The sequence below is a fragment of the Ascidiella aspersa genome, chromosome 6 (genome assembly GCF_963924565.1).
Source record: "Ascidiella aspersa chromosome 6, kaAscAspe10.2, whole genome shotgun sequence".
In the NCBI taxonomy this organism is placed as follows: Eukaryota; Metazoa; Chordata; class Ascidiacea; order Phlebobranchia; family Ascidiidae; genus Ascidiella; species Ascidiella aspersa.
Genome location: NC_139452.1, coordinates 24,639,108 through 24,654,388, shown reverse-complemented (window position 1 = coordinate 24,654,388; position 15,281 = coordinate 24,639,108). Strand labels below are relative to the sequence as shown.

Sequence of the window (15,281 nt, the reverse complement as noted above, 5' to 3'; positions counted from 1 at the left end):
GTGTTTTCGTGATATTCGGATAACGACATGCAGGGTTTTTTTAAGGTTTGGTTTGGGTGACCGCTAAGTAGTTTTAAGAGACCGCAAGTGTTTCATTTAAATACCAAAAAATAGCCATATTTGTTGCAAGTCCAAATTTTGGGAAACCGCTGGAGAAATTTGGGGTACCTTAAAAAAAACACTGACGACATGTTTTGTGTTCAAACTGTCTCTAGTTTGTAGCGCATTTCTGGTAATTGTTTTCTGGTAAACAGGACCAAAACTTTGATCTGCCAAAAAATAATCTTTGTTGCTCAGTTTACATTGAAATGACACAAATATCATTAGTATTCATTTAAGTCATTTATTTACCAAGTTCTATTCAGTGACGAAAGAAATTCGCTAGTAAATTTTTTAATCCGTTTATGAAGTAAGCCGGTACGGTCCGGAACGCTTTTCCGGTAAAATAATTGCTGCTGAATATTTCCAGGTCTGCAGTAGCGGTGAAAAATTTTTTTTCCTGGTCATATCTCGCCATCTCCTTGAATGTATTTAAACGAAGATTTTAGATGCATATGTGTGCGTTATATACATCGACCGATATCCTTCAGGTCCCCAAGGTTACTTGTTTCCGACGTCCAGTTATGACGTGACTGTTTGACGTCATCTCTAAAACTTTTCATTGGTTCGGCTTAAATATTATTTTACTTTAGCCTCTGATTAATAAGCAAAACATGGAAACGTAAATTAAGACAATCGACGAAAAAAAAATATATATGCAAAACATAAACTAAACCTTAATTAAACCCCTATAGTTGTGCAATGGCCTGAGAATGTGCATCGAATTTCGGCGAATTTTACGAACTTTAAATTTTTTTAAGAACTATAAGGATGTAAATATAATTTTATGCTTTTTGGACAATATGGACATAAATGAAGATCGAGGTAACTTGTACAGTAAGTTTAAGTAGCGCATATCAAAAATGATTATAGTTAATAATTATCAATTTGTTGATAATTTGCAGAATCTAATCTGTGATGTTCGAAAACCTTGATAAAGTAACAATAAAAATCACTATTATGCCGAAATTTTATCGCTTAACAGCAGAAATACCTTAAGTTTGTAATTTAGGGAGGCTTTAGCCTTAGTTTAAGTCCCGCATTGGAAATAGTTTAACAAAACAGTTCCCATTTTCAGCTTGCGTTGGCTTGGTGTTCGCAAGTCACCCAAAGTTTCTGTGGAATGAGGAAGACCATCAACAAAAATCTGACGCAAAACGTCATATCCGGGCCGCTGACGCAGACGTTCGACAATGCGACGACCCTAACGTAATAATTGCTTGTAGAAAACACGCTCAACAATTTTATTATGAATAAATCAGCCATCAACAAAGAAAAAAGTCAAATCATCGCTTTCTAAATTTTCGTGACTCTTGATGTTGCGAAATATAGTTAGATGTTTCAAAACATTTTTCCCTACGACACTATAAAAATAAAACGCAGTTTAGTTTTAACTACCGGTAAAGTTTTGTTGAACAGGCTGTGCAGAGTAGTTTATGACGTTTTTTAACAGGGCTATTCAGACCAGTTTTATGTCGTCTGAAAATAAGGCCAAAAATACGCTTACCTAAAAGTTATAGAGCTAATCGGTTGTCCAAATATACTTTTGAATTGGTATAACTCTTTATAATCTGGGTATTAAGTACTCAGTTGAAAGAATCACTTGTTCCTAAAAGTTATTTGGCGTACTAAATTATTTTAAAGTTACATTAACAATACAACCTAAGATAGTGTTTAGCGTACACTTAACATGTTTTATTACTATGACAATTTTAGAACATCTTTTTACCACCGACAGCCACAAATACAACACAACGCTTAATCGATCTGCGAAGCAAAATGACAAAGCAAAGCTACTCCGCTTACATCGTCCCTGAAAGCGATTCACACTTGGTATTTCTTTACTTGTTTGAAATAATGTTGCACTAAATATGTGATTTTTTAAATCACCTTGACCCTTGCAAGATAAATGTGGTCCTCAATTCCTGATCAGTAACTGCACATAGCTTCGCTGGAATAGTCTGGTGTTGTTTGAATTGATGGCTCTTTATATCCTCAACTACTGAAAACGCTTTCAGATATTTTTTTGTACATTGAAAAGAAATTGTGTCAAACTCTTACAATTTCCTGTTTGACATTTCTAAAACATGTTGTGCCTAATTTAAGAGCGAATACCTTTCCGAAAATGACAAGAAACGAGCTTGGATCACCGGCTTCACCGGATCTGCCGGTACAGCAGTTATCACATTGGACAAGTCCGCATTATGGACTGATGGTCGATATTTTATACAAGCTGAACGAGAAATGGATTGCAACTGGATACTCATGAAGATAGGTAAAAATATTGATACTATTTTTAGAAATTTTATCCCATACTTTAAACACAATTTAAGGTTAATGCTTCTTCGATATTCCAAAAAGTATACCACCTAAATAAAAATTCTACAAATCAAATTTTAAACCACAGAATACTGCAGGTACGCCGAAAACGGCACCAGTTTTGCATAAAAACTTCGATTTGTTTCGATTTTTTTCCTTCTTGCTTTGACCAGTCGGATTTTCTTTTTTCTTTTCTCAAACCCAGAAAAAAGTTCCTCGTGTTGAACTATAATTGAAATTGCAGGTCTCTTCAGAGCCGACGTAAAAAAATTACCCTCACTCACCCCCAAGTACTTGTGCTTTGATCAATGTTTTTAAGAATGTTTACACAGAAGCTGACTCCATTAGCAAAGTTTGCTCAATGTTTAGCGATCCCAAAGTTTTTGTCAGAATTTGTTCGAAGCTCATCGAATGCGCATCGAAAGTTTTATCCAAAATTGTTGTATTGGCACCAATGAATTTTAATCACGAAAGGTATAACGCGAAATTAGTTAAAGTGTCGGTTACTATTAGATCTAAGACAAAAAATCATCACGCTTTAGTTATAAATAACTAGAATGCTTAGTTGAAACGATTTTCACTTTCCACTGTATAACATTAGACAAAAGTTGATTTAAAGTTGTGTTATAAAAGTAGGATCACTATGTCTTCGCTAGATCATTGTGCGAAATGTAATTCGAAGTTAACATAGATTAAGCTGCAATTTTTTAACAGTATAAATGACGGAACAATTTTGTAACTAACAACGGCAACCATCAACGTTAATACGAAGGAATAGCTTTTCTTTTTTGATGTTATCATGAATTTCAAACTTATTTTGCAGGCGAGAGAAACGTCCCAAGCATGGAGGATTGGTTGATAGACGAACTGAGCGATGGCCAAGTTGTTGCCGCCAATCCTTTTCTGTACTCGATAGGTGGGTAATAGACTATAGCAGTGCTGAAATGACTCGAGGGGATGTCTTGAATTAAGTTCACATAAGTCACTATTTTCGGGGCTTGACTTGACTTAGACTTTAGTAATAGTGTTAATAACTTGGGTTAAAACTAAGGTACCGTATTTTCTTCACAAAATGGCGATGAAATTATTTTTTTATGATCAAAATGTTTGCACGTAAAACAATTTGCTTGCCATATGCTGCGTATTTGTTCTTTTTAGTTAGATTAATTAATGAATATTCCTCATAATCGGACAAGTTTACCTATTTTAATAGTTTAACGTTTCCAGTTTTGTTCAATGACTTAAATAAAGTAGGCTCTACTTATGGCTTGAATGGGACAATACTTGGATAACAGATGACTTGGTCTGGGACTTGACTTGTTAATATGTGCAAAGTACTATATACTGGGCCATAAGTCATTTCGTTACAACACTGCCATATCGTGCATATTGCGCGAAAATCATTGCCATTGAAAAAATGGATTAATGAACATGATTTACGTTTCAGATGACACAATAACATAACGATGTCGCATTAGCAATTTGTAGTATAACACGTAGGTCCAACACTGAAAATTTTACCTACTCGCATACATTGAAACGCCTACCTCATGTTTAAGAGCCTTTGCCTTGACAATAAATAAGCGCTCTCTTGCACACCTGCGCTGTTAATCTTTCACCACTACGTATTAGACTTTACACCTAAGTACCAATTTAGGTAGCGGCGTATTATTCTACAATAAAACTGCCGTAAACCTAATACATTTCCTTCATCGTCCCTTCAATCAATTTTAACAAGACCAAACGTTTTCATTGCGATTGCTTTTTGAAATGCGTTAAGTTTTTTAGAAGCCTATGAGTTATACACAGTCTGGTATCTAGAAATGCCTGACGTGAACACGTCTGTAGAGGTTTTTTAAAGGTTTTGATTTGGTGAGCGTCAAAAAGTGTTATTTGAGTGTGTGAAATGTCCATTATAGTTGTACTTTTATTTAAAAAAATATTTAAAGAAAAACGTTGAAGAACTTTAAATAAACTTCTTGGTCCCTCAAATAATCTTAAGCAAATATTGTGTCTATATGTAATCAACATCCTTTGAAACAACATGTTGTAATAAAAGTGCCTATTATCGTTTTTATATTTTAGTATGAGGGGCGCGCGATTCGTAAACTTATCCCAGACAATTTTACCACCTCAATTTGCATTTAGATTCGTAACATTTAATAAGCTTCAAATATATTCCTGATATCAAGCCTTGTGACTGTGATCAATGTCAGTCAGAGTTGTAAGCAAGTTTTGAAATGACCTATGTCCCATTAAGGGCATTTGCAAAATAAATTAAGTCCAAAGGTATTTTTGAATAAATGACGTTAAGTCCCAGTAAAATCATAAATAAAGCAATCGAATTCCAAATCAAGTCCACGTCATAAAAATCACTCTTTCCTGTTCGATTATGAGCAATACCTTAACTAAAAATACGAAAAACGCAAAACACGACAAGCAAGTTGTTTTTATGAGCAATATTAAGATAAATAACCAAAATTTATAAAAAAAAAAAAAAAAAATACTGCCTAATGAAAATACCTCATTTCACCCAAGATATTTGTAAAAATGACTTATAGCAAAGTCATTTAAAAAAAGTGATAGAGGTGCAAAAAATACACTGATGTTTGTACAACACTAATGTCAATTTAAAACCAGGCGAAGGTTCTAATGTGTGGTTTAGAAGCCCTAATCTATTTGCAGATGCTTGGCAAAGTATGCAAACAACGTTGACCGAAGGTAACCTCGTGATGTCACAATCGATTCCGGATCTGATGGACTCTGTTTGGAGCGATCGACCGCCACCTAGCGGAACACATGTGATAGTTCACCCGGTGACGTACGCAGGAAAAGACTGGATCGTGAGTTGTCTATGAACTCAAATCACTTTCACATTGAATGGGTAAAGTTTTTTTCTATATATCTATTTAATGAGAAAACCTAATTCAAACTCAAATACGCCGGGAGCTTCGACTTTCCGAAACCAGTCAGTATTATCAGGATTAAAATACAAGCAATGCCAGGCTAGAAAAACAACTAGTCTGCGGTGAAGTTGGAACTCAAGACCTCTGGCCTACTTGAACTGTCGCTCTACTAACCAAGTTGCCAACTGAGATACACCCTTAGGGAGCCACTAAAAAATCGACCATAGGACTATTGCCTGGTGCACCCATGGTCGCACATATACAACCTCGTTTCAATGGAATGGTGGAAATAGAAGCTGTGCAATACTTGGCACTGATTTCATTTACCGATTGCGTTTTCGTTGACAACAGCGACGTAAAATCATTGCGTAGTGCAATGAAATCACAGGGCAGCAGCGGTACAGAGGTCATCGAGTTGAAAATCGAGCAATTATATAACAATACAACTGGTGATCATATCTGTAAAAACTTGTCGTAACGTACAATTGGTGATCAAGCACGTTTCGCCCAGAAGTCTTAGTACAATCCTCAATCGTGCCCTACTCTTTTTTTTAAGTTTTGTTTATTGGTTACCATTAAGTCTTTATTTTGCGACGTGAGCCCTTCGTCTCTTGACTAAACGTAATAATTAATTTTATTTTACAAAGTATTGGTTAATTAGACAGATTAATCACCACCGGTTTTACTTTTATATAACCTGATTTTTTTAGGAAAAACTTTCGGATACACGCGCCGTAATGGAGGACAACAATGTCGACTATCTTCTGCTCACAGTTTTGGACGAGATTGCCTGTGAGTATAGTTTCAAATCCCTTTAAAAAATCAAAAATTAATATTTCGCTAACACTCATTTCATTTGTAGCACATCCATTTAACAAATTTCGCTGTCAACAGCTTTAAAATGCTTTAAATTTGCAAATCTAAAAAAAACATAAAGAAACCTGCATGAAACATAAAAATAAACCTGCATGAAACATAAAAATAAATAAAAAATAAATTAGGTACCAGTCAAGTCTTTTAAAAACATAATGTCAAGTCAAGTCAAGTAATTTGTCCAGCAGACTTAGGTCAAGTCTGGGCATTTTCCTAAACGACTTAAGTCAAGTCATTGAAAAACAACTTTAATCAAGTATTTTGAAAAGAGTCACTTAATTGCATTTAATTCAAGTCATTGACTTAAGTCATAACAACACTCTTTTTTTTATTTTCAGGGTTTTACAACTTGCGAGGTAACGACATCCCAAACACTCCCGTGTTTACATCGTACGCGATTATTTCAAGGAGTGACGAGATTTACTTGTTCGCCAACACCGACTTCTTCCAATATCAAGAAATGATCGACCACTTGAACCGCACAGGTTTAAAAACAGATGACTGTTAGGCAAACTAGAAGACTTCTTGGACTTAAAATTGGACGCAGCTTTATTATTAGGAATTATTAAAAAACATTATAAAATGTGTTTTTTATTTGAGCTATAGATTTAACTATAGGGATGTCCGAAACCTGGCTTTTTATTCTGATTCCAATACCCGATATTTTTTAACCAAAATGTTTCCCGATCAGATCCGAAACCAACTGCCGTAATTACTTAAACAACATTTGAAACGTAAAATGTATTTCCCGGGATTTTAGTTGAAAAAATGAGTTACAACCAGTCATTATCTTACTTTGTTTCTATTATATGGCCCATAAAACCAGAATAATAAAAAATAGCTTACCACCCACGAAAAATGATTAAAAGACCCACAGTTTGCCGACCAGCAGTGGCTTAGGATATCGGCTTCGATCCAATTTTTGCGATTTTTAGGTTGTGAAGCAGCATCAACGTGTGTTATGGTTTTACCTTACGACGAAGCCAGACCAACATTGGTTAACCTAGCAACCAATTCCAGCAAACGCTTTTGGTTGCCTAGGACAGGATCAAATTATGGGATGTACAGCGCCGTCGACACGGTTTGTCCATAAGGACAACTAACTACTGTATTTAATAAGGGTTCGCTTTTGTTTTTTTCACTGTGTAATGTACAATGATTTCAATACTATAGAACGGTATACTTTTTTATTACTTTAAGGATTTCACTATTATAGAACGCTATTGGGCCCTGGTCTAGAACCCTATAACTTGTTTTCTGTAAAAAAACGAGTTGTCAAAATTGAAATTGCAAGAAAGAAACAAATATAGGAAAAATAAATATAATAGCAATACTAATATTTGACCCACCTAAACCCAAACGCTAATTTACACCCTAAACCAAATAATGTTAGCAATCATCTAACCCCCCGGACGAAAATGTGGTAGGATTCCAGACCAGTGCCCGCTATTGTATTCTCTTTCAATTGTTCTAACGCTTTCACTATATTGAACGGTAGTGTTTTCCATTTGTTATGCTAAAAAAATAAGCTTTGAGCAAAGATATCGATTCAATAAACTAAAATTGATTATGTTTTTATTACGTATTTCCGACGCGATTAACGACGATTTACTAATTACTTGAATATTTTACTTCTGTAGGATCTCCAATACTCAACTGATTCTCCGCTTAAAGTTGCCAAAGCCGTTAAAAATCCAATAGAAATTAAAGTCATAAAACAAGCACACGTAAGACAATACTTAATGTTTTTGTTTTATAAAGCATATATAGGAGATTGCTCTAAAAACTATTGCTGTTAGGGGGGGGGGGGAATTCGAACATCTATGCAAGTTAAATTTATTTGACATAAACATAAAAGATTTTTCTTGCCCTTTTTTTTGTTTTGTTTAAGATAAGACACTCTCACAACAAAAACAATCTCTCAGTTGCCTTTTCATTCTGTTGAAAATTAATAAAGAGATATTCGAACCCTTCAAAATGCTACCTAGTTCTGTATGAATTTTAATATTCTTACCACAGTTGGCTTGTGTTATTTCCAAGTCTTTCACGTTTTAAGCGAATAAACACATCACCCTGCGGTGCTTGTTTTCCTCCAGATATACGACTCCGTGGCGGTTTGCGAGTATCTCATGTGGCTGGAAGAGAACGTTCCCCTCGGAAAAGTGGACGAGCTTTCGGGTCAAGAGCGTCTGCGAGAGTTCCGAGCAGCCCAACCAGCAAACAAGGGACTCAGCTTCGACACAATTTCTGCAAGCGGACCCAACGCCGCTCTCAGTCATTACAAGTAACCTTGCATAGTAATCTAATAAAATATGAGCCTTATCACTCCATCGTGACCTCGCCCTTTGCCTTGGTCACTTACGTAATAATAATATTCTGTGTTTTTTTCCTTCTCTCTCGTGTGGCTTACGACTAACTGGTATCGCAGAAGGGCGAGCCATGCTACAGGGTGTGGCTGTTAGAGTGCTATTAACTGATAAACCAAGTACAGCTCGGTAGATGTTGGCAACCTCTGATAGTAATCAGACATAAGGAGTCTTTCAACCTTTTTCAGTTCTCGACCCGCTTTTAATGCAAGTTTGTATTGTGCGACCCACAATGAGTACGACCAAGCAAATAAAGTTACATAAAACCTGCATCTTTACTACTGGCATACGTAGTGAAATAGTTAATGCGACACAAAACATCTAATTGTTATTGTTACATTGTTGCATAAATGTTACGTAATGGTTATGCAATAATTTTCGAATCTAATGGAAAACGGTAACAGTTAGAAACGACCCACCTGAAATAGCTTCGACCCACTGGCTGGGAAGCGCTGCCCTAAACCACTACAAACCACTGCTGGTTAGCTGGTTATGTTTTTGCTCAACAAAAAAAAACTGTGCATAAAGGAATATCCTAAGTTTTTTTAACTAGTTTTCAGCGATGTAATGCCTTAAATTAAACTACTTGAGTGACTTGACTTAAGTGCACTTAAGTCACTGTTTTAAAATGACATGACTTGATTTGACATAATTAGGCTATTTCAAAATGACTTTTTTTGACCTCTGTGGACTGTGTTACATCGAGGGCACATTTTCTTCATTTATGAAAGTAGTTGAACTTTTAATCAGATAAACGCAACATCTTTCGCGTTTCACGCAAACCCTTTATATGCCTACGGCACAGACAACTTTATACCTTTAAACACACAGTATTATTTTATCATTGGTAGGAAAGTCAACCGTGAGAACAGCAAGTTTTACATTACAACTAACGAAAGCCACCTAAACTTGTGACGTTTATGTCGAAACATTCCATTTGTTTCTCCAAACTGCGGTTGTCCGATATATTAAACAAAACAATCCAATCGAAAACCGACTACTAATTTCCAAAGATCCATTAAACAAATAAGGTAAAAATCGAGATTTAAGAAATTACTCCTTTCATCAAAATAAGTTTTGCAATAAGACATTACTACAGGCTTCACTGCTTACTGTCGTTGAGTTTGGCCATTGTACGAGTCGCGTGCCCTGTAATTTGTTGTCCCGCTCTTGTGAGTGCTGCACTGCAGCACGCTAGCCTTAAGCACGTGTGGCTCGCGCGTTGGTGTTTTTTTGCTAGCGTCCCTTACGCGCTATTATTATCGGTTAGCGCTTGAATGGTGATTGCATTCAGCGCCAAGTCGTGCGTGATTTTCGTTTGTGTGTACGCAACTTCACTTCGACCCTCGTGAGTATAGTGCGACATTATTTTTTTTGGCGTACAAAATGAAAAAGTTTGAACCCCCACCTAAAAAAAATAGAAATACATTGATTTAATCAACGCATGGTAGTGAAATGCTTAATTTGGTGTTGGATCGAAACATATACTACTACAAGATATATATGTGGACCCTAGCCAGTTATCAAACTAAAAATAATGCTGCGCCATTGGTGAGCTACCTATAAGTCAGTAGCCGAAAAAAGTAAATTGCCTCTGTATAAAATATCACGCTAAATTACAAACCAACTCATCGGGTTATTCCAGATCAGCGTGGTCCTACTGCAGGCCCGCGGGCCAAAGTTGGCCCGCGAGTTCAGCTTTTTTGGCCCGGGAACTGATAGTCAGCTTTGGTTCAATCTGGCAATATCGCTTCAATTTGTGTTTTTTTAATTTTTTGGTATTGAAATTATTTCATAACTACCGTAACTGAACAAAGGTATACATTCCATAAAGTTAGTATATATGCCATAGAGCATAGAGCATAGACTATGTATAATTTGCCAGCAATAAGCCTAAGAATCGCAATTTAAAAACATTGGCCCGCAAGATAAAATAAACCTTGTTTTTGGCTCGCGATGAAAATAAGTTGGACCACCCTGTTCCAGGTCATCAGAATACACAAATCGAAACCTAACCACAACCGAGCCCTATCTTGTCGACTCCGGTGGTCAATACTTCGAAGGAACAACTGATACTACCAGGACAATGCATTACGGCCAACCGACTGACTTTCAAAGGGTGAGATATTTTTTTATAGCAATTTTCAGTGTTGTAAACCTGTCATTTTGAAATGACTCAAGTCCCAGTCAAGTCATTTGCGAAGGGAATTAAGGTCCGGTCAAGTTATTTGTAAATTAACTGTAGTCCAAGTTTAAACGTTGTTAAAAAAAGTTGAAAGTTCAAGTCAATAGGCAAGTCATTTTTAAGTTACAGCATTCGCATCAAAAATATATGTTAAATTTCTAAAAATGGTAAACAGGTTCCATTATAACTTAAATTTCGCTAAGCAAACACACTAAAACGAAACAAGTAGAAGGTTAACATTTATTACATTTAATAAGTGGTTTGAATAACCAAATTTTGAGTAAAAAACGTATTCATTTGAAGCACCTTAACATACGTCAAGCCATTTTGCCCAAATGACTGAAGTCAAGTTTGAAAACAGTGACTTGGGTGCACTGACACAGATAATTTAGTTAATTTTCGATAACAACGCCTTAGACCGGACAACTTCAATAAAATTTGGGTAATTTGCTGATGTGACAAATATTAGATTGTATAAAGTAGGCCTTGTGGGTCTTCAGACCATTTTTAGCTTGGTGAAGTGTGCCAAATAAGACCTAACAACAAAAGCAAACTTGTTCCAAATGTTAAATGAAACATGCGCACACACATATGTGTGTTAACCAGTGTGATCTAGCCCTTCTAGCTGCTTTTTGACCAACGATTTCGGCTTACGTTTCATTGGTACACCGAGAGTCATCCTAGACTCACCGAATTTGTCGATCAATGATGCAAGCAAGGTAGGCTAGAAAAAACTGAGCTATACAGGCTCAGAGAGGAACGAGTCGAGAAACAAGCATACGCCAATGCTTGCCACATTCTGTTAGTACAGGCGACTTGACGTTCGGTGAGTCTGCGTTGTCTTTAGGTGTACTTGTTCTAAATGGGTATAGAATATAGATGAAATTCAAATTAACTTCTTGGTAAGATAAAACCTGTCTTACCCACCAAGGTAATTTCTGAATTAACCACGTTTTACGATTCAAAAAAAAAAATAAGAAAACAGTGAAACAACATCCGAAAGAAAATTCGACCGAACGACCTAAAAACGTTGCATTTTCACGTTTTCGTTCATCAATTTGAAACAGTATCGGTTTCATTTGATATCGGGTTGTAACTGTCGCACTTTTTTGCAGGAGACTTTTACTCGAGCCCTGCTTGGAATGATCGACGTTGAAAAGGCAATCTTCCCATACACGAAACTTAGCACTGACTTGGACATCTTGGCTAGAAGATACTTGTACGAAGTTGGTCTGGAGTATCGTCATGGCACGGGACATGGGGTGGGACAGTACCTTGCCATTCACGAATGTAAGTACCATCTTGATTTTGTAAAATTAGTTGTTGTCTATCCTAATTTAGGTAAACAAGAACTGTACAGTTATCGGAGTCCAATGACGTAAAAGATGACTAACTATAGTAAATTTCATATTGATTGCAGTTAATTCGCAACATTTTCCGAAACGTTTTGCAATTGTTAAAAGAACAATGTTGTAAACAAGTCATTTTGAAAAGACTTGAGTCACAGACAAGTATTTGGTAAAAAGTCCCAGCCCAAGTCATTTTTAAAGCGTAAGCTTCGGGTTAGGCCACTAATATATATAAAAAAAAAACGCTGAATTAATAAAATTGTTAAATTATTCCGATTATGAGTAACAAGTTGAAAAGTAACAAAATAGCAGCATATTGCAAGCAAGATAAACAACCCAATGTTATAAAAATTGTAAAAATTGTTTTACGAAAACACTTAATTTAAACCAAAGTCATTCAACTAAATTAATATGTAAGTCCACGTCAATGTGGTTAGTTAAAATACTCAAGTCAAATCATTTTATTTTGGCCAAATGACTTAAATCAAGTCAAGCCATTTGGAAGAAATAAAAACGACACTGAATTAAATATTACAAAATTCAGAAAAAACAAAATATTTAACATAGGTAACTTTGATTATTCAGACCCTCCATACATGGGAAGCTATGGTGAAGGTTTTCGTTTACAACCAGGAATGACTACCAGTGTTGGTGAGGCGAAAAATTACATATTTTTTTTATTATCCTAAAAATTCTCGTACTTAAGTAATAGTACTTAAGTAAAAGAGATTTATTTATGGACAAGCAATTTCATTTAACTTTAATGAATCAATCACTGTTTTATAACATATACTTTGTAGTTTTCACGGATAGCAAATTGAAAAACAAAATATCGCAACTATAAAAATGTAAACTAAGCCTTGTGATGTGCTCGCAGACTCACCTAGAACGTTTGAAATCAGTCCACGGTCTCGGGGTTAAGAAAAACTGGTATATGGGTCCACTTTTGATCCCAGCGTTAGAATTATTTCTTTGTTAGAGGGTTTACGCGCTCCTTTTAATACTGCGATAAAGGCCTACGTTATACATTTATGACGCCATAGCTTGCTTTTGTACACGTCATACGCCATAGCATGCTTTTGTACACGTCATAGCCCGACGGCACAACCTATCATTAATGAATCTCTGCAGCTTTGCTATTTTCAGCCAAGTGATATGTACCACGAAATGCACACTCCGGACCGAATTGAATTCTATTTTATTAAATTCAACGTTGCCTGCAGTATTTTTTAATTTGTTGAAACATATTTCCCTTGAATTAAGAAAGTAATGAATTTACAGAGCCCGGATATTATCAAGATGGAGAATTTGGATTGAGACACGAAAACATGAATGTGGTAGTAAAAGCAAACACGACGGTAAGACCTTCAAATATATTATAGGACCAAAACGTTTGCAGTTCAACACACAAAGTCCGCGAGGTGTCGCTGTTTCGACTCGCCTAAACAAAAGAGTTTAAAAATAAGTAGTTTAAAATTACAGGCGAAGTTATTCGAAGGAAAATTGTTTTACGGTAAAGGATCTCAATATTGCACTTGACTACACCGATTTTTGATAAGCTCATTTTAAATGAACTGTTAAAAATATATAGGAACGTAAGCTATTTCAGTTCAACGCAGAAAGTTGAGCATTTGCATGTTGATTTGATTTACAGCATTCGTCTATATTTTAGTATCAATTTGGAGGCTACGACTTCTACACTTTCGAAGCGATGACCCTGGTTCCTTTTCAACGTAAAATGATAATGGAAAATTTATTCGACGATGCTGAGGTGACGTAGAATATTTCAAAAAAGATTGTAATCAAGGGGAAAAAAAGTTTAAGCTAATTTGCAAAAATGTTTAATTTTAAAAGTATGTGTAATTTTAGCAAAAAATAAGATCGTGTCCTCCTTGATACATTTTTTCCGTAAAATATACAGCCTATAATTGCAAAATGGTCGAAAGGCCTTGAATTTTTCAGAGATGACGTCACAAAGTTACGTTATAACATGATGACGTAAAACTAGCAACCAGGCGATACTGATATTATCAGGCGATCTCATGCTAAAAGCATTAAAAAAATAGTTCAAAAAAGATGCATATTTTCGACAAGCTGACTATAACAAAGCAAAAGTGTTGCGAATACATTAACTGGACGTACAAATATTGTTTCATGTTGTATCTTGATTTTCGCTAAAACTATTGGGGCATACACCGAAAGCCATCGCAGACTCACCGAATCTGTCGATCAATGATGCAAGCAAGGCAGACTAGAAAAACAACTAGCCTGCAGTGAGCTTTGAACGTTTTTTTAGGCTAGCTTACTTAGGAGACTTTCTAGCTCAGTTGGTAGAGCGGCGGTTCAGGTATGGTGGGAGGTTGTGAGTTCGAACTTCACTGCAGGCTAGTTGTTTTTCTACATTAGGTCTAAATCTTAGGGAAAACTAAATATTTTTGAAATTACGTCTTTCTGATTTTCGCTTATAGACCCATGAAAATCACGCTGAACATTTCATTTTGTATTAGGCTACTTAAGTATTCCAAATCAATTTTTGTATATGTATTTAGTTGGAGCATTTAAACAGCTACCACCGGAGAGTGCTCTTAATAGTTGGTGATGAAGCAATCAAGCAGAACAAGCCGCAACTAAAGGAATGGCTTGAAGAAGCAACTTTGCCCATTCTAAGAAATGAAGGCACCACTTTGGCCAAACCAAGCCTAATTCTTGTTGTGGCAATTGCAATCGCAAACTATCTGATGCAATGTTGAAAATTGTGTACCATTAGTCAAATTTCGGACTACTGTTTACATTTCTTAAATGATTTTTCCTTAATCGTAACATGAATAATTATACAAGACACATTTCAACATATTTGTAGTCGTTCTAAGAGTGTAAAAATTAACAAAAAATGCATGGTTTTAATTTATACGGCAAAAATAAACTTTATCGTAGACTATTCTTACCTGCAAATAACATTAATTTTCTTGATTTTACAAGTCACTTTTTTATTTTTTGTTTTCGCAATCTATTCGACTTAAAACGGATTTTTATAATAGTAGGAGTTTTGAATGTTAATTCCAATTCGATAAATCAGTTTTTCCGGTAAATCAAAACTAAACGTTTAAAGTAATTTGAATTTTGAATAAACAAATTAGCAAACATATAGCCTATTTAGTTCTTATAGTTTTCAGTAAAAAATCCT

The 15,281-nt window shown here is 35.6% G+C and overlaps 1 protein-coding gene across 2 annotated transcripts; it reads left to right on the top strand.

The window, feature by feature from the left end:
* Positions 1-1,796: 1,796 nt before the first annotated feature.
* Positions 1,797-15,220, top strand: LOC146140948 (xaa-Pro aminopeptidase 2-like). Of its 2 annotated transcripts, XM_083391630.1 has the most exons (15): positions 1,797-1,932; positions 2,206-2,374; positions 3,242-3,334; positions 5,104-5,261; positions 6,035-6,116; positions 6,536-6,682; positions 7,133-7,278; positions 7,838-7,924; positions 8,294-8,481; positions 10,550-10,682; positions 11,864-12,038; positions 12,683-12,748; positions 13,379-13,455; positions 13,770-13,868; positions 14,647-15,220. In XM_083391630.1, the coding sequence occupies exons 1-15, from the start codon at positions 1,879-1,881 to the stop codon at positions 14,845-14,847; spliced, it is 1,875 nt and encodes a 624-aa protein (XP_083247756.1). In that variant the 5' UTR covers positions 1,797-1,878; the 3' UTR covers positions 14,848-15,220. The 2 variants fall into 2 exon arrangements, with proteins under 2 accessions (XP_083247756.1, XP_083247757.1); XM_083391631.1 differs by lacking the exons at positions 13,379-13,455; positions 14,647-15,220 and having other exon boundaries at positions 13,770-13,864.
* Positions 15,221-15,281: the final 61 nt, after the last annotated feature.

Coding starts and splice junctions, on each gene's coding strand:
- LOC146140948 (XM_083391630.1), top strand. CDS start 1,879: ATGACAAAGCAAAGCTACTCCGCTTACATCGTCCCTGAAAGCGATTCA. Junction 3,335..5,103: donor TCCTTTTCTGTACTCGATAG/GTGGGTAATAGA, acceptor ATCTATTTGCAG/ATGCTTGGCAAAGTATGCAA. Junction 12,039..12,682: donor GTACCTTGCCATTCACGAAT/GTAAGTACCATC, acceptor TTGATTATTCAG/ACCCTCCATACATGGGAAGC.